This window comes from Juglans regia, chromosome 7 (assembly GCF_001411555.2).
Source record: "Juglans regia cultivar Chandler chromosome 7, Walnut 2.0, whole genome shotgun sequence".
Lineage (NCBI taxonomy): Eukaryota > Viridiplantae > Streptophyta > Magnoliopsida > Fagales > Juglandaceae > Juglans > Juglans regia.
Genome location: NC_049907.1, coordinates 35,829,741 through 35,850,215, shown reverse-complemented (window position 1 = coordinate 35,850,215; position 20,475 = coordinate 35,829,741). Strand labels below are relative to the sequence as shown.

The 20,475-nt window shown below is 36.4% G+C and overlaps 1 protein-coding gene and 1 pseudogene across 2 annotated transcripts; both read left to right on the top strand.

The window, feature by feature from the left end:
- Positions 1-565: 565 nt before the first annotated feature.
- LOC108994989 lies at positions 566-13,951 on the top strand (annotated as a pseudogene).
- Positions 13,952-14,907: 956 nt separating this feature from the next.
- On the top strand, positions 14,908-19,754 carry LOC108995091 (endo-1,3;1,4-beta-D-glucanase-like). 2 transcript variants are annotated; one of them, XM_018970596.2, is made up of 7 exons: positions 14,908-15,131; positions 16,243-16,264; positions 18,210-18,261; positions 18,482-18,572; positions 18,659-18,748; positions 18,832-18,932; positions 19,487-19,754. In XM_018970596.2, exons 1-7 carry the CDS (start codon positions 14,984-14,986, stop codon positions 19,625-19,627), a joined length of 645 nt encoding a protein of 214 aa, XP_018826141.1. In that variant the 5' UTR covers positions 14,908-14,983; the 3' UTR covers positions 19,628-19,754. The 2 variants fall into 2 exon arrangements, with proteins under 2 accessions (XP_018826141.1, XP_018826140.1); XM_018970595.2 differs by having other exon boundaries at positions 14,909-15,131; positions 18,132-18,261.
- Positions 19,755-20,475: the final 721 nt, after the last annotated feature.

Below are 20,475 nucleotides of genomic sequence, written 5' to 3'. Positions count from 1 at the left end.
GTTTACAAATAATGTAGAATATAATTTGAATTTTAAAAAGATTGTTAATGGACGAAAATATCCATATAATTTTTAAATAATTATAACTTTCAAACTTTTAAAAATATGATCATATTTTTTAAAAATTTAAATAATTGTAATTTCTATATCAGAAAGTATTTTTTTAATTTATTTTCAAATAAACGTATTATGCTTAAAATTACTTTAAACATATAATTATTAAATAATAAATAATTTTTTAATAATAAAACTCATTACTTAAACTATAAATTATATTTTGCATCGAGATTCCAAACTTTCACTTAGTCGAAGAACTAGAAAACGAGAAGCTGGAATCATGATATGCTGAGTCATTGTTTTTTTTTTTTTTTATTCTTTTGCTATTTTGCCCTTTAATTCGTTTAATTTTCTGATTTCTTTCTTCACATGAACGTGTCTTTTTTTAAAAAGCAAACATCAGTTTTACAGGTTTGGGGGCCCTGTATGAGATGGAGACCCACCACATACAAGTCCACTTGAGGATCGATTCGGCCATCCATCAAGCTAGCCGATGAATCACCCGTGCATGGTGGTGGTCGGCCCACTCCAAGTGGATGGTGGGCTAGAAAAGGCCTGTTCAAGTTGGGTCAGGTTGTGGACTATTTAGCTTTTTCTGTTCTTTTTTATTAATATTTTCTCTTTTTTAGCAACCAAATCATTGGATTGATTGGTCGAAGGTATTATATTAGACACGTGAATCACCTCAAAGGAACCGATTTTGGACGAAGAAATATTCTTTTCATCCGCAAGTATTCCCTTCCTACACCTGTGGACTTTTTTTTTTCTCTCTCTATCTCTTCTTCCTAATGACAAAAATAGGAGAGATCTTAACAAAAATAAGAGAGAACTTGATAAGAGAGAGGAGTTTGATGAGATGAGATAAGAGAGAGAGTGAAATGGTGAGAGAGAGAGGGGGGATTTGATAAAAAGAAAAGAAAAAATTAAAAATAATTTGAAGAGAAAGATAAGAGTTTGATGAGATGAGAGATAGATTGATGAGAGAGAGGGGAGTCTGATGAGATGAGAGAGAGTGAAATGATAGATGAAAATAATGAGAAAGTGAAATGATGAGCAAGAATGGAGTTTGATGAGGAGAAAAGAAAAAATTAAAAAAAAAATTGAAGTGAGAGAATGAGGGGTCCGATGATGAGATGAGAGAGAGTTTGAGGAGAGAGAGCACTCTTAATGAGAGAGTTTGAGGAGAGAGAGAGCGTTGATGAAAGAGGGATTCAGTAAAATTGAGGAGATAAAGTGAAATGATGGATTGTTTTGTACAAGTGGTATGTTGACTTATTTGTACAATTAACAAAGAGTCGGGCTACTCTACCGCTCAGAGTAGCCCACTTTACTTGACTGATAGTTGTATTTTGTAACTTTTTTTATATTTTTTTAATATATTTAAATATTTTAAAAAAATAAAAAAATATATCACTACACTTAAAATCATTTTCTTAATTATTAAATAATTTTTTTTTTCTAACGGTCAAGTATATTTGGTGGGCAAATTACCTTTTTTTCATTAACAAAACATTGTAAAATCGAGGTACGGAACATTCTCGGCTTATAATGCAGTTCAATAACCGTTAGCATCTTTTTTTTTTTCCTAATGGCGTGGCAATTTCGATACCGTAGGATCCTTCTTAATAAACCCTATCCATTAAATTGGGACCTTTGATCTTTCCCCAGCTTTATTGTGGCGCAAGTACTTGCGTTCTCAATGTTCTATTTCGTCTCCCGCTCCACTTCTTTGTGACCTCTGTCTCTCTGGCTTGTCATCAACGCTCACAGACTCTCTGATTCAGTCGCATTTTTTAAAGTGTCGAGCTCTCAGTCCTTTGAGAACCCACCGAACCTTAGCTCAACCTCGGGAGCAGGGACTGTTGAAGAGCAATGGAGCTGCTGAGTTGGAAAGGCAAGAACAGTCACTCTAACCCACATTAGCACTGGATGGCAAGTCAGCAGAGAGGAGAAAAAGTACAAACCAAGGGGAATGAGAGAAGAAAATTCTGAAGCATGAAGTTTTGTTTTATATGCACAGCTCTGTCCTTTATCTGTCATTTGCTCCTTTTTCATTTCTATAAAAATAAAGTTGGTTAGTAGTGCGCACAATAGTGCCCTTTTGTATGCTAGTGATATTCATGTAATGCTATAAATAGCCACACTCTGTACAGAGAAATACATAAGGAAATATAGAAATTCAACCCTTTCCAAACCTCCTCCATTGTTTTGCTCTTGGTGTTTTACATACACTGTTTTTACATTTCTAACATGGTATTAGAGACAGGTTATGGAAGATAGCAACTCAGAAACCCAAAACCAAGATAGCAACTCAGAAACCCAATCCCAACAAAGACCCTACTTACCCAAGCAGCCCATACTACATTGGCACCAATGATGGTACTGGCTCCATGCTTGTTACTCATAGCTTGGATGCCAGTAACTATTACTCATGGGCTCAATCAATGAAGAGAGCATTAAGAATAAAAAATAAGCTCAGCTTCATTGATGGAAGTCTATGTGAACCAATTGATTCAAATGACCCCCTCATGGAACATTGGCTGCATTGTAATGACATTGTGATTACTTGGATGCAAAATACCATGGTTGTTGATATCAAGTGCAGCACAGTGTATGCAAAAACAGCACACCAACTTTGGCTTGAGTTAGAACAACGTTTTGCTCAACAAAATACTCCTCGGATTTTTTAGATTAAGCATGCTATAACCATGCTAATGCAGAACCAAGATGCTGTAAGTGTTTACTTTTCCAAACTCAAAACTTTGTTGGATGAACTTTTGAACTATGAGGTCATTCCTAGTTGCAATTGTGGGGATCTAAAAATAGTTGTACAAAATCAACAAAGGGACTGGGTTATGAAATTTTTAATGGGCTTGAATGATTCTTATAAGGGAATCAAAGCTCAAATCCACTTAATCAAACCTTTCCCTAGTCTTGATGAGGTTTACTCCATAATACAACAAGAGGAGAAAAGAAGGGAAATATCTACTAAGGGACCTGTGCATAACTCCATGGCAATGTTTACTCGAGGAAACTACAAGGAAGGTGGTAAACCAAACATTTCTACACAAAAGAGGGATTGTTATTATTGTTCTTTTTGCAAAATATCAGGACACTCTCTAGAAAGATGCTTTAAGGCTAACCCAAGCAAACCAGTTTGTTCTCACTGTCAAATTCCAGGTCATACTGCAAACAAGTGTTTTAAGCTTCATGGATACCCATCAACTCACAAGTTTGATGGGAGGAACAGATCTTCAGCAAACCAAGCCACTGCATCTCCAACTTCTGCCCAGGATTTGGTAAATGACAAGTCTCAAGTGTCCTTAAGCCAAGAACAATACTCACAGCTCCTGGCTTTGCTCAAACCAGCCACAAGTCCTTTACACTCAAACCCCTCTGCCAACAATGTTCAAAGCATTTTTGCTTCCTCGTCTTCTGATGGAAATGTTCATCAAATTTCTGGTATGTCATTATGTATGTCTATTTTTAATTCTAAGCCTTCAAATAAATTGAATGGATCATTGACACAGGTGCAACAGATCACATGATCTGTTCTCCTTCACTGTTCTCTTCAATTCAATCACAAGGTTCTCATTCTATTGCTCTACCTAATGGTAATATAGCTGCTGTTACTCACATAGGAATAGTAAGAATTACAAACTCTCTAACCCTTTAGGATGCTCTTTGTGTTCCTAGCTTCATTTTCAACTTGATTTCTGCTAGAAAACTAACTCAAACACTTTATTTTTGTTTGATTTTCTTTCCTCATTTCTGCTACATACAGAACCTTTCAGTTTGGAGGACGATTGGCATGGGTGAAGTGAGGCAAGGGCTGTACCATATACTGCAAAGGGAAGTCTCTCCCTCAGCCTTGTCAGATGCCTTGGGCAAAATGAGTCCATTATCTTCACTCCCAATTTCTACTTCAGTCACCAACAATGACCAAAATTTTGATGTTTGGCATTATAGACTAGGACATTCTTCTTACTCAATTTCTAACATAGATGGTGATGTTCATTTTTCAAAAAATCCTAGTGAAAAACTTTGTTCCATATGTCCTTTAGCCAAGCTCCACAAACTACCATTTCCTATAAGCACATACAAAACAGAAAATTGTTTTGAATTATTACATTGTGACATTTGGAGTCCTTGCAATGAAACTGGCAGTGATGGTTCAAAATACTTCTTAACTATTGTGGATGATTTTAGTAGATGCGCTTGGACTTATATGTTGAAACTGAAATCTGATGCCACCATCACCCTTCAAAGCTTTTGTGCTATGATAGAGACTCAATTTGAGACCAAAATAAAAACCATTCGGAGTGATAATGGAGGGGAGTTTAACATGAAGGATTTTTATCTCAAAAAGGGCATCATACATCAAAGAAGTTGTGTTGAGATGCCACAGCAAAATGCTGTGGTGGAAAGAAAACACCAACATATTTTAAATACAACCAGGGCATTAAGATTCCAAAGTAGCATTCCCTTAAAATATTGGAATCATTGTATTTTAACTGCTGTGCATATCATAAACAGGACACCTTCACCTATGTTGAGCAATAAAAGCTCTTATAAGATTCTGTTAAAAAAGAAACCAGTTACACACACCTTAAAGTTTTTGGCTGTCTAGCTTTTGCTATAACCATTGTTAATGGAAGGCATAAATTTGACCCTAGAGCAAAGAGGTGTGTGTTTTTGGGATGCCCCTTTGGGATTAAAATATATACTTTGCTAGACCTTGAAACCAAGAGAATATTTGTTTCTAGAAATGTGGTTTTCTATGAAAATGTTTTCCCTTACAAAAATAAAATCCTCACTGACACTCATGTGGAATCAAACCAAAACAATATCAGTTTTACTCAAATCCCTACCATTTTTACAGAATCTATCACCACTACCTCAAACATTCCTAAAGAAACTGAAGCAAACTCTCAAAATACCATCTCTGAATAGGAAGTTCTTGATACTTTCTCTCAAACTGAGTCAGAAACCAGCCATCAATATTCTGCTACTCATGACTATGCATCAAATACCATACCTATCAGTCACTTGCCTAGGAGGTCAACAAGGGTTCGAAGAGCACCTTCCCACTTGTAGGATTTCATATGTCAGCAGGTGACCTCTCTTCACCCATCTCAAATGTTGGAAAAATAGAAAGGCAAGAATCCCTCAGGTAGTGCTTATCCTCTCAGTGATAGTGTTTCATATGAAAAGTTGTCCAATATGCATAGAGCTTTTGTTGCCTCAATTACATCCTAACTTGAACCTAGAACTTATCAGGAAGCCAAAAATTCAGCTGAATGGTGCACAACCATGAGAGCTGAAATAGAAGCTCTTGAACTTAATAACACTTGGGCCTTAGTTAATTTACCACCGGATAAGGAAGCAATTGGGTGTAAATGGGTTTATAAGGTTAAGTTTAAAGCTGATGGGACTGTAGAGAGGCTTAAAGCAAGACTAGTAGCAAAGGAATACACCCAACAAGAAGGACTAGACTACCATAAGACTTTCTCACCTGTGGCTAAACTTGTCACTGTCAGAACCCTCTTGGCTGTAGTAGCAATAAATTGATGCGGCCTTTTCCAATTTGATGCAAACAATGCATTTTTGCATGGTGAGTTAGATGAGGAGGTGTATATGGAACTTCCTCCCAGTTATTCCAATGATGATAGTAAGAAAGTGTGCAAATTAAATAAGAGTTTATATGGATTGAAACAAGCATCACGACAATGATATTCTAAGCTTTCTAATTTTATTGTTGAACAAGGATTCACACAGTCTAAAGCTGATTACAGCTTGTTTACCAAGAGCACTAAAATTTCATTCACAACCATTTTGGTATATGTGGATGATATTATAGTAGCTAGTGATTGCATTGAAAGCATTAACTATCTCAAAAACAGAAGAGTCGGGAATTAAAAAGATTAATATGGTCGATGAACTCGGAAGCAAGTTCTAGTAGGAATAAGGCAAATGGGAAGGGGCTGAATGTTCTCCATTGAAGTCTAAGATTTTATCATGGAATGTCCGGGGTCTAAACGAGGTAGAGAAGCATCTTCGGATTCGTCGTCTACTTCGTGAATGGAAAGCGGACATAGTATGTTTACAAGAGACAAAGCTGAAGTTGATTAGTAGGAGGATTATTCGGAGTTTATGGAGTAATATTTATGTGGATTGGGTATATTTGGCCTCTTCAGGGGCTTCGGGAGGAGTTGTGATAATGTGGGATAGACGGGTAGTAGAGAAAGTGGAGGAGTACATATGGAGATATATGGTAGCTTGTTCTTTTAAAAGTGTATCAGATGATTTCTTGTGGGCATTTGCAGGAGTGTATGGGCCTAACTTAGATGTCAATAGAAGTATATTATGGGATGAACTTGCAGGGGTACAAAGTTGGTGGAACCTCCCTTGGTGTATTGGGAGGGATTTCAATGTGGTGCGCTTCTAGAGTGAAAGTCTGGGAAGTAGAAGATTGAGACCAGCAAGCCTGGAGTTCTCAGAGTTTATCTTTGATTTAAACTTGGTAGATCTTCCATTAGCAGGGGGTCCAGCTACTTGGTCAAATAATCAGACGTGGTCCCGCTTGGATCATTTTCTAATTTCTTCTGAGTTTGAAAGCCATTTTCCGGATGTATGGCAAAAGGGTTTGAGTCGTATAACTTCAGATCATTGGCCTATTCTACTGGATTGTGGAGGTGTTCGTAACAGCAGAATGTATTTTAAGTTTGAAAATATGTGGTTGAAGTCAGAAGGTTTTGTGAAAAGGGTTAAAAGATGGTGGACTTCGTATCAATTTGAAGGTACATCCAGTTTCATTTTTGCAAATAAACTGAAAGCCTTAAAAAAGGATCTAAAGGAGTGGAATAAACAAGCTTTTGGAAATGTGGAGGAGAACAAAAATTCCAAGTTGATGGAAATTCAGTATTTCGAAAGGCTACAAGAAGGGAGGCCACTAAATGAAGAGGAACAAGCACAAAAAGTTTTGTTGGTTGCTGATCTTGAGAGGTTAATCTTACAGGAAGAAATCTCATGGCGCCAAAAATCAAGAGCTCTTTGGTTGAAGGAAGGGGACCGGAGTATGAAGTTTTTCCATAGAATTGCAAACTCACATAGAAGAAATAATAACATTGAAGTATTGAGAATTGAATGGGTTGAAAATAGAGAAGAAGAGGTTATCCAAGACCATGTGGTTGTTTTCTTTAAAAAGCTTCTCATGGAAGAGGTGGGTTGGAGGCCTACGTTAGATGGTTTGGCTTTTGACACTATTGAACCAGGGGATGTTACCAGATTGGAGAGGGCTTTTGAAGAGGAAGAGGTATTTGAAGTGGTAAGAAAGATGGCAAAAGATAAGGCTCCCGGACCGGATGGTTTCTCTATGGGTTTTTTCCAAGAGTGTTGGGAGGTGATTAAAGCGGATCTTTTGAAGGTATTTCAAGAGTTTTTCTTGTTAGGAAAGTTTGAGAAAAGTCTTAACACTACTTTTTTTGCACTAATCCCTAAAAACGTAGGGGCCATTGAGATCACAGATTTTCGGCCTATAAGCTTAGTGAATGGTGCTTATAAGATCATTGCAAAAGTGCTTGCAAATCGATTAAGTGGGATATTGGGGAAGATTGTTTCCAAACCACAAAATGCTTTTGTTAAGGGTAGACAGATCCTTGATGCGGCTCTTATTGCTAGTGAATGCTTCGACAGTAGATTGAAGATGGGCAAAGCAGGGATTATGTGCAAATTAGATATGGAAAAGGCATACGATCATGTTAATTGGGATTTCCTTCTTTATTTACTGGGTAGGTGTGGGTTTGGTGAGAGGTGGAGGTCATGGATCAGATGGTGTATTTCTACAGTACGGTTCTAGGTGTTGATTAATGGTAGCCCAGAGGGTTTCTTCCCAAGCTCTCGTGGCTTGAGACAAGGGGATCCGTTATCTCCTTTACTTTTTGTCATTGTTATGGAGGCATTGAGTAGGATGATCTCAGCCTTAGTGACTAATGGTTCCATCAGTGGTTTCCAGATTGGATCACCGAGTAGGGGTATTACAACTGTTCCTCACCTGTTCTTTGCAAATGATACGCTTATCATGTGTGAGGCTGATCACGCTCAGTTAAGGGCGGTGAAGGCATTGCTGCTGTGTTTTGAAGCAGTATCTGGCTTGAAAGTGAATTATGATAAATCTGAGTTGGTACCGATTGGAGAAGTTCAAGATATAAGGGATTTGACGGGCATTATGGGGTGTAAAATTGCGTCTTTACCTATGACTTACTTGGGATTGCCATTGGGTATAGCACCGAAGTCTCGTATGATATGGGATACAGTGATTGAAAAAGTAGAGAGGAGATTAGCAGAGTGGAAGAGAATGTATTTGTCGAAATGGGGTGGGACTACTTTAATCAAAAGTACACTTTCCAACCTTCCCACCTACTTTTTATCCTTATTCCTTGTACCGGCAAGTGTGGCGGGTAGACTTGAGAAGTTATAGAGAGACTTTCTGTGGGGAGGCTTGGGAGATGAGTTTAAATTCCACTTAGTTAAGTGGGAGATGGTATGTCGGCCTATCTCCAATGGCAGTTTGGGTGTCAGAAATTTGAGAGTTTTTAATCGGGCTTTACTAGGCAAATGGTTGTGGAGATATACCAAGGAACCAGAGGCCTTATGGAAGACTGTGATTGAAAGCAAATATGGTGATCTAGGGGAGGGGTGGTGTACCAAAGAAGTTAGAGGAACAGCGGGTAAGGGGTTATGGAAATACATTAGAAGAGGATGGGAGGTTTTCCAACGATACACTAGATTGCACTTGGGGACAGGTGTCAAGATTAGATTTTGGAAGGATGCATGGTGTAGTACCAGTGTACTACTAGATCTGTTTCCGTCTCTTTTCTTGATTGCAAGTAACAAAGATGCCACAGTGGCGGAGGTTATGGAAGTCTCAGTCTCAGGTAGAAACATTCACTGGAACATCAATTTCAACCGGGCGGCACATGATTGGGAGATGGAAAGTTTTGTAGAATTTTATAGCCTCTTATATTCTGTTCGACCGAACATTCAGCAGGAAGATGAGTTGTGCTGGCATCCTGCAGGGAAAGAGGTATTCTCAGCTCGCTCTTTCTATAAGGTTCTCACACAAGAGCCAGAGATACAGATTCATTGGAGAAAGCTTTGGCTTCATAAGGCTCCTCCCAAAGCCTCTTTCTTTGTGTGGATAGCGTCTTTGGGTAAGATCCTCACTACGGATAATCTAAGAAAGAGGAGGATAATTATTGCAGATTGGTGTTGTATGTGTAAAAGCGGGGGTGAGTTGGTAAATCATTTACTTTTACACTGTGAGATAGCTAAGGCTATTTGGGACGAAGTGTTTAAAAGGATGGATATGGCGTGGGTGATGCCGGAAACAGTTTTGGATGTATTGGCTTGCTGGAATTCTATCCGTGGGGTGAGACATATTAAAGTAATGTGGAAGATGATCTCTATCTGTATTATGTGGTGTCTATGGCAGGAACGAAATGAGAGGACTTTTGAAGACAAAGAGAGATCTGTGGAGGAGCTAAAATTGTTATTTTTTAGAACTCTTTGTACTTGGGCCATTGCTGTAGACTTAAATGGCATGGACCTTCATGAATTCCTAGTTTCCAACATGCCTACATAAACAGGGCATTTTCTTTGTATCGTGTTACTTTGGTGATTTAATAAAGTCTTATTTTACTTATAAAAAAAAAACTATCTCAAAACCACCCTTCATGAAAAATTCAGAATCAAAGACTTAGGCAAGCTGAAATTTTTCCTTGGAATTGAGGTGGCCAAGTCTGAAGATGGGATTCATATATGCCAGAGGAAGTATGCTCTAGACATTCTAAGTGACTCAGGGACCATTGGGTCTACACCGGCTAAAATCCCTATGAATCAAAACATGAAGTTGAGCAAGGAGGAAAGAGAGCTCCTCCCAGAACCAATAATTTACAAAAGGCTAGTTGGTCGATTGCTATACTTGAAAATAACTAGGCTTGATATTTCATATGCAGTCCAGGTATTAAGTCAATTTATGGATAGCCCTCGGGTCCCACATCTACATACAGCACACAAGATCCTAAGATACATCAAAAGGGCACCAAGCCAAGGGTTATTTTATCCAAGAAATTCAAAGCTACAGCTACATGGGTACAGTGATTCAGACTGGGGAGCTTGTCCTGATAGCATGACAGGGTATTGTGTGTTAATTGGTGAATCACTAGTGTATTGGAAATCCAAAAAACAACATGTTGTTTCCAGATCATCCTCAGAGGCAGAGTATAGGGCTATGGCTAATCTATGTTGTGAATTGACATGGCTCAAATATTTGTTCGAGGACTTACAAGTTGAACATTTCCAAGCTGCTTTCCTTTACTGTGATAACAAGTCAGCTTTATACATAGTCACCAACCCTGTCTTCCATGAAAGAACCAAGCATATAGAGCTTGATTGCCACCTAATTTGAGACAAGATACAAGAAGGAAGCATTATTACAAAACATATATCTAGTAAATCACAAATGGCAGACATACTAACCAAAGCTTTGGACTCCCAAAGTTTCTATTCTTGCATGCTCAAGATGGGAGTAGTAGATATCTCTTCTCCATCTTGCGGGGGGGCTATTGAAGAGGAATGGAGCTGCTGAGTTGGAAAGGCAAGAACAGTCACTCTCACCCATATCAGCACTGGATGGCAAGTCAGTAGAGAGGAGAAAAAGGACGAACCAAGGGGAATGATAGAAGAAAATTCTGAAGCATGAAGTTTTGTTTTATATGCACAACTCTGTCCTTTGTATGTCATTTGCTCATTTTTCATTTTTGTAAAAAAAAAGTTGGTTAGTAGTGCGCATAGCAGTGCCCTTTTGTATGCTAGTGATATTCATGTAATGCTATAAATAGCCACACTCTTTACAGACAGAAATACACAAGGAAATATAAAAATTCAACCCTTTCCAAACCTCCTCTATTGTTTTGCTCTTGGTGTTTTACATACACTGTTTTTACATTTCTAACGGGGACCGTCCAAGAGCTTGGTGGCCTTCAAACCTATCTCACCAGTCCTCTCCACTCTAAGCTCGCCATTCTTCTCATTTCTGATGCTTTTGGTACCGATTTCTCCTCTTCTTTTTCATATTTATACTCATAAGAGTCGTAATACCTTATATACTGGGTATGTCAAAGTTTGATGAGCTATGTCACCTCATCATAGTTGAATAAAAATATGATCAGGGCGTAGTAGTTTGTAGAAGTAAAAAAAAAACAACAATTTGATTATATGTAGGATGTCATTTTTGCAGGGTATGAAGCACCAAATTTAAGGTACGGTGTGATTTCTCCGTCTTCCCTGATGAAATATTGTCACTTCAGCTTGATAAACTGTTTAAAATGAATTCTTAAATGCGAACTCGTCTCCATTCAGAAAATTAGCCATTATAGCGTAATAGATAGAGATGGCTACTTTTTTTCTGGGAAAATGAAGATTACAAATGGTTGGATCAAGGTGGACCGATCACTATCATTCCGAGAGACTGATTCTGGGAGGCAGGAAGTGGGAATACTTGTGGAGACAGAGATATATATCTACATCTGAAAATAAGGACATGCATACAAGTTTCTGCTACAGGATGGATTGCAGTTTTAATATATATGAATGAAACTTCCCACACTCAGTAGTACCTGTAGACATACGCCATTCATATACCAATCATATATTCTCAGGATGGATTGCAGGATGTAGTTTCTGATATATGTATCTATGTGCGCATAGGGGTTCAGTACTCAGTAGTGCTTCTTATTTTTAATAGATATAAATTGACAATTATCATACTCATATTAGGAATATGGAATTTGAAACTACATTCCTTAGTGGAGGGAGTATGGAATTTGAATTTATGAAGAGGTCCGTATGGCATATATAGCCTACCATTTGAAAAGTCCTGTGTAACTTCTATCTGAAGAAGCTAATCAATTAAGTGGCATGGGCTAAAAGAATCCTCTCTCTAAAAGCGAATTGCAAGTGATGTTGGTTAATTTGGAGCCATGTTTGATTACTTCTTTACATCTTGTGTTCAAATTTCTACATTAAACTCCAATGTTCTTCGATGGGAATTGTCATGCGAAATAAAGAGAGCATATTTTTGTGACAACCTTCAATACAAACATGATTAGCATATTAAGACACAAATGAAGTGAAAAAGAAGAAGATTTAAAGGACCAGCTAGCTTAGCTGGTAAGGGTTTTTTTTTGGTTATAGTGATCAACCTTGCCTTCTGTAGGATTTGGGATTTTAGGGAAATCACCTTTCTGCATGCTGCTTTATCTCAGGAGAAAGAAAAAATAGAGAAATTGTCTTAATTTCTCCTAGCTCTGAGAAAATTAAGTCAATGGATGATAGCAAACTTATGACCCTGAGTATTTAGCAACACCAAGCGTGTTATGCCTTTATCATTTTGACATCATTGTTAATGGATATTAGAAAATGAACTTATATAAGGTGATATGAAGTCCAATAATGCACATTATCATCTAAAAATCCCAGTTGTAGAAAATAATGTACATTCATGCATTCAATTTAAAGTTATTTCTAATTCTATGATATTAAAATCATAGAATATGTCCTATGACTCCTATGTATATGAGCTATGCCTATTATTTTCATCAGTAAAATCCTTCATTACTCATCGAAAAGTAAAAAATCACGTGCTGTCTCACTGTGAAGGAAACTTGCGGACAAAGTCGCAGCAGCAGGAATTTTTGTGGCAGTTCCCGATTTTTTCTTTGGTGATCCCATTGTTAAGTTTGATGACCCTCAGTTTGATCGAGAATCATGGGGAAGAGCTCACCACACAGTTAGTTTCTTTTTTCTCAGACAAACCAGGGCGCATATATCAGTTTACCTTTGACATCCAAATTGACATACTATTACACATATACATGTTTTGTTTGGGACCTAAGTTAAGATAGAATGCTTCATTGTCTAGTGTGTACAACTTGAATCTTCCCGACTGTTTTGTGCTTAACCTGAATACATTTATCTTCTAGGATAAAGGATATGAAGATGCCTAACCCATTATTGCAGCTCTGAAGAGTAAAGGTGCTTCTGCCATAGGGGCTGCGGGTTTTTGCTGGGGAGGTATTGATTATTTCCAATTTAACTCTGATGAAGAAATTAAGGCAGCAATTCTTTGAAAGGAGGAGTTTTGCTGCATATATTTCAGGTAAGGTAGCAGTCAAATTAGTCAGTTCTACTGACATCAAGGCTGCAGTTCTGTTGCATCCCAGCCGGGTCACAGAAGATGACATCAATGGTAGAGCTCCCACTTTTCAGTCTCATGCTTAATTTCTGTTTCCCATGGCAAGTTGTCTCAGACGCTAAGGTTCACTTGTTCAGATGTCAAGGTTCCTATTGCTATACTGGGAGCTGACCATGTTTCACCACCGGAACAATTGAAACAGTTTGGGGAGAAGTTGTCGGTAAAATCTGAGGTAAGCCCTAACAAAAATCCATTCTTTGACTTCCTCCCTATGATTCTTAACTTCTGTAACTTCAAATATTCGCTTTTAGTTCAAATAGATTGTACTCGTAATTTAGTCGTGTATGAACTCTAGCACTTTAACAAAGCCCCGTTATATTTGAAGAAGATACTCTGTTTCTTCTCATGACAGAAGGAAGTAATTGTCAGTTTTCTTCTTTGCATGTAAATGGCTTCCATCTTTATTAACTTCCTATTATTTTTATCTTTCAGTTCGAAAGCTTTGTAAAAATATTCCCTGGAATGGCTCATGGATGGACAATGATGTACAAAGTAGAGGATGAGTCGGCTGTCAGGAGTGCTGAAGAGGCCCATTTGGACAAGTATGTTAAGTGAAAATTGTTTGCATAAAGAGGACAACTCTAAGATTAGGAGCATGTTTGTAAGACAATGTGGTTTGAAGACTGCATGTAAAGTAGTGTATTGCAGACTTGAGCCACCCTTACGAGATGGAGAACCACCACATAGTCCGCTTGAGGGATTGATCTAGCCATTCGACAAGCTAGCTAGCCGATGAACCAACCACCTTTGCATGGTGCCCTGAAGTACTGATTGATATACAAAATTATCCCCCCAATGCTAATTGCCTGTATTTTTGCCTCTGTTTTTCCTTTCGGAAGATGTTAGAATTGGTGCTTGATAAAAATGGCTTGCTTACACAAAAATCTTGTATAAAAAAATTTACAAATTTATGTAGTTTAGACTACGTCAGCAGGTAAACTTTATTAAGTAAGTCTTATGTACAAATGTAACCCTTCTTAAAAAAATAAAAGAGAAATATTTTAATCATAAAATGATTATATAAAAATAAATTTATAAAATAATATAATTTAATGTAATGTGTTAGATTGTAAAATTATTTTTATTATAAAATAAATTTAATAAATCACATGAAACTATATCACTTTATAGATTTATTTTCTTCTAATTTATTTTTAAAAATTTACTATACATCAATTATTAATCACTTTTATATTTTATATTTACAAATTTTTCATAAAATGAGATTATTTTTTATAGAATATAAAAATAAAAATATTTTTTATAAAATATAAAATATAAAATAATAAATAATGACTAATGAGAATATTTTCATTCCTCTTTTCAACTAACCTCTTGTTAAAAATTAAAAACTAAAAAACAAATTTCGGACAAAAGAAGATAAAATTTAGCATTTTTTTATAATGAGGTTCCAATTTGGTACCGTAGGATCCTTCTTAATAAATCGCATCCATTAAAATGGGACCTTTTTCCTTTTCATGTGACGTAAGCACTTACGTCCTTAATGCTCTATTTCATCTTTCGCTCCACCTCTTCAGTTCTTTGTCTCTCTCTTTCTCGTCCGATGCACTCACAGTCTCTCTGATAGACGATTCAGTCGCATTTTGTAAGATGTCAAGCTCTCAGTGCTTTGAGAACCCACCGAGCCTTAGCCCAACCTCTGGAGCAGGGAACGTCCAAGACCTTGGAGGCCTTCAAACCTATCTCGCTGGCCCTCCCCACTCTAAGCTCGCCATTCTTCTCATTTCCGATGTCTTTGGTACCGATTTCTCCTCTTTTGCTTCATTTCTAATTTCCCTTCTTCTTCTTTATACTCATGGAAGTTTCACTACCTTATTGGAACTGTCAAATTTTGTTGAAGTTTGCATTTTTCATGATAACCATTTCACGACTTCGAGTATATGCGTTCTTCGATATTCCAGTAGGTTAACACAGCAAGATGAGTATTCTTCCTTATCCAGTAGGTCAAGCATAGCAAGACGAGTGTGTTAATAATATAATACAAATAATTAAACCTACTTGTGGAACCAGCTTAAGCTTTTGGAATATGCAATGATTTTACCTGTTGCATTCTCATTGGATTAGTTAAAAGTTAAATCCAATAAAAATTTAGCTATTAGGTCAGTAAATTGCTCACATTGAATTTCCTATATTCCACAGTAATATCCAAACTAATTTTTAAATTTGGAACACACTATTCATTCATCAAATCCTTTTTATATTATTTGTTTCTCTCTCTTTTTAATATCAATTATTTCTCTCTCAATTTTAAATGACAATTGAAAAAATATAATTAGAATACAATTATTAATTAATATATAATATTATGAATAGTAAAATATGATAAAATAAAATAAATTCATAATTAAAAAAATTAAAAAATTTTTAAAATTATTAATTACTCATTACTATATAATGAATAAATGAATAATCTAATTTGGAGATTTGATGTGAATAGTCAAAGTTAAATTTATCTTATATTATTTTATTATCATATAATGAAAAAATGGCTATTCCAATATAGAAACTTATGTGAATGTAGTAGCTAAATGCTAAATTCATCTTGCATTCATCAAAAATATACTTTAACTTTAATTAATCCAATGAGAGTGCTCTTAAAGGTTTTGAGTTTGAACCTGACCCCAATTTATCATATTTAATTAAATATTTTACATGCTGGTGAGGTTTGACCACACGGGCGGAAGAGTGTTAAGAAAGAATACAAATTATTAAATCTATCACATCTAATCAGCTTAAGCTTTTTAAATATGTGGTAATTTCACAGCCGATTTTTTTTTTTTAATTATATATATATATATATATATATATATACAACATATTGATTATTTTTAGTATGTCATGTTTTGCAGGGTATGAAGCACCGAATTTAAGGTACGGCAATTTCTCTGTCTTCCCGGATTAAATTTTATACTTCAACTTGATAAGTTGTTCAAAATGAATACTTAAATGTGAAACACGTTCCCATCGGAAAATTAACCATTATTGAGTAATAGATAGCGATAGCTACTTTTTACTCGGAAAATGAAGATTACAAATGGTTGGATCAAGGTGGATCATACCTATAATCAATATGAGAGATTGATTAGGAGGAAGGAAGTTGGAATACTTCTGGAGACAAAGATAGATAGTTAAAGGCAGATAATAGTTATATACATTCATGTTAGGATTTTAGTACCGGTAGTGGTAGCAGATTGAAACTACCTTAGTTGAGGGAATATGGAATTTGAACTTATAAAGGGTCCATAGCCTACTATTTGAAAATTTCTGTGTAACTCCCATCTCAAAATGCTAATCAAGTGGCATGGGCTAAAAGAATCCTCTCTCTAAAGTGAATTGCAAGTGTATCAGCAGGGATGCTATCCGCAACCTACGGGGTGGGGTTGCCCCCTTCCCACCCCCCCGCATGGGCGGAGGGTGGAGTCAGGCTGCGGCGAGGCTAAGAGCAAAGACTGAGAGGACTAGAGAGAAATTTGAGAGGACTAGAGAGAAATTTGAGGGGAGAGAGAGAGAGAGAGAGGGGAAGAGAATCACTTGAGGAGGAGGGAGGTGCTGAGCACCCACCCCCCAAGCGACGTCGTTGTTTTAAAAAAAATTAATTTATATATATATGTTTTGGGCTGGGCCTAAAAACAAGGAGCGGGGTGCTGAGAAAAGAGAGGGGGGGGGGGGGGGGGGGGGCTCCAAGGAGCCCTCGTTTCCCCTGCGAGGTGGCCTTCGCATGAGCGGGTGGGGTTCCCCGCCCAGCCCAGCAGGGGCGGGGGGCCCCTCCCCTAAGTGTATGCACTTCTGTCGAAATTGTTCGAGTAATCTTGGTTGGACATGGAACTATGTTTTATTACTTCTATATATATTGCATTCAAGTTTCTACATAAATTCCAATGGTCTTCAATGAGGATTTCCACTTAAAATAAAGAGGGAAGATATTTGTGACAACCTTCAATACTAAAATAAGCAAATTAGGACACAAATGAAGAGAAAAAGAAGATAGATTTATAAGGACCAGCTAGCTTAGTCGGAATTTTTCTTGGTTGTTATAGTGATTGACCTTGGCTCCTCCAGGATTTGGGATTTTAGGGAAATCGCCTTAATATGTAGTGATATCAAACATTTTGACATCATTGTTAATGGATATTAGAAAATGAACTTTTTTTATAGGTAAAAGTAAAATTTTATTGAAACATAATGAAAGGCGTTGCCCGAGTACACAGGAAGTACCCAAGAAGATTAGAAAATGAACTTATACAAGGCAATATCAAGTTCAAGAGTGTAAATTACCATTATGGGGTTCTCATGACTGTATTGGCTGAAGAAAGGGTTCTAGTTCACTCTTCTTTTCCTGGAGGTTGACTAGTCTTCTCTGGATTGCAGTCATTCACGTCTTAATAATATCTTTATATATATACATATATATATATAAGTACATCTTAATAATATCTTCACAATAATTTATCTACTCAAGCCAAATGATATCAAATCCTCATAGATTATTTTTTGCATGCTATAACTTGTCAAAACTTTTTTACATGCTATCATTTATCATATATATTATCTTTTACTAAGAAATTGAATTGAACTTAACCACCATATACTGTGTCTTAGAGCAATTTGTGTTCTGCATCACTTTCTTATTCATCATTCAAAAATCCAAGTTGTAGAAAATAATCAACACTCATGCATTCAATTGAAAGTTACTCCTAATTATATGATATTAATATCATGCGTTGGTGTCACTGTGAAGGAAACTTGCAGACAAAGTCGCAGCAGCAGGATTTTTTGTGGCAGTTCCTGATTTTTTCTTCGGTGACCCCATTATTAGGTTTGATGACCCTCAGTTTGATCGAGAATCATGGGGAAAAGCTCACAACACAGTTAGTTTCTTGCTTCTCAGTACCAATCTTTGAGGTAGCATAGAAAATTCATGGAAGAATAAAATAAGACAACCAGGGCGCATTTCAGTTTGCCTTTGATGTCCAAATTGACAGACTATTACACATTTATACATGTTTTGTTTGGGACCTAAGTTAAGATGGAACGCTTCATTGTCTTCCTGTTGACTTTGAGCTTAATTTCAAGACATTTATATTCTAGGATAAAGGATATGAAGATGCCAAAGCCATTATTGCAGCTCTGAAGAGTAAAGGTGCTTCTGCCATAGGGGCTGCGGGTTTTTGCTGGGGAGGTAAATGATTACTTCCAGTTTGACTTTGATGAAGAACTTGACGCTGGGATTCTTTGAAACGAGGAGTTTTCCTGCATATATTTCAGGGAAGGTAGCAGTAAAATTAGCGAGTTCTACGGACATCAAGGCTGCAGTTCTGTTGCATCCCAGTCGGGTCACAGAAGATGACATCAATGGTAGGGCTCCCACTTTTCAATCTCATGCATAATTTCTGTTTCCCATGGCATGTTGTCTCAGACGCGAAGGTTCACTTGTTCAGATGTGAAGGTTCCTATTGCCATATTGGGAGCTGAAAAGGACCATGTTTCCCCACCGGAACAAATGAAACAGTTTGGGGAGAAGTTGTCTGTAAAATCTGAGGTAAGCCCCAAGAAAAATCCATTCCCTGATTCTCTCCTCGTGATTCTTAAGTTCTGTAACTTCAAATATTCATTTTTAGTTCAAATGGATTGCATTTGCCAGTTACTCGTGTATGAATTCAAGCACTTTAACGAAGTCCGGTTATAATTTCTGGCCACATTTGTAAAAGATGCTATTAATTTCTTCCCACGACAAAAAATTAAGTAATTTTTCAGTTTTCTTTTCATGTCAAAACTAACAACAAATGAGTTGCATATTATTAACATCCTAACTAACAAATAGTGTAATTTTCAGTTTCTGCTTTACATGTTATAACTAACAAATGACTTCCATTTTATTAACTTCCTATTATTTTTAGAGGAGTGCTACAGTCACAAAGGGATTACACAAAAGTAATCTTGTAAACTGTATAGCTTCATGTGATCCGTCAGATCTACTTTACAATAAAAGTAACATTACAATAAGACAAATTGCATTTAGACACACCAGCTTGTGGGATTACTTTTATATAATCACTTTGTAACTAGAGTATTTCTCTTATTTTTTTCTTCCAGTTCGATAGCTTGGTAAAAATATTCCCTGGTGTGGCTCATGGATGGACAGTGAGGTACAAAGTTGAGGATGAGTTGGCTGTCAGGAGTGCTGAAGAGGCCCATTTGGACATGCTAAATTGGCTTACCAAGTGTGTCAAGTGAAAATTATTTGCATACAGAAGAAGACAAGTCTGAGATTAGGGAATCACTTTTGTAAGGCAATGTGATTGGGAAGACTGTATGCAGAAATTAGCATCCTTGTTGAATAAATTTGATGATTACTACATAATCACGGGCGAGTACTTTGATTATTACTTAAACAAACCAATCCTGAAATTGAAATGCATAGAAAATACTACTACAATATAGCCTTAACACCGTCGATCAAACTCTACCATTGGGCGTTTTGATATTATGTTAAATTATTAATTATTTCAAAAACTTAAATTTATGTTGCATGTTAACAGCGTCTACCATTGGGCGTGCTCCTGCAAATTGTATTTTTTTTAATTATCTTTTAAATATATTTATATATTTAAAAAAATTACAAAATTTTCTTAATTGTTAAATAAATAAACATAATAAAATACACGAGCGATGAGGGAGCAAAACTATAGACAAATGAGCATTTTTTTGACTTTGTTTATTTTCACAATTTTTCTTGATTCATCTTATCTCATATAATAATTACAATTTTATCAAATTTTTATATAAAATAAAATAAATAATTTTATTTTTTTAAATCTAAAAATAAAAATAATATTTAAAAAATATTTTAATAATATTTTATTTGACTTTTTATTTCAAATTTTATCTCATTTCAAAAACAATGGCTTCTTCTATTCCTCTGCTCGTGTCCTTCGTAAGTCGATAGTCATCATCTGGAGCCTCTATTCTCTATTACTTTATTTATTTTTCTTCCTGAAATTAATTTAATAATAGATTAAAATACATAGGAATGGAAAATCTGGTGACGTCAAAAGATTGTGGAAACTTGTGTCCCAAATGAA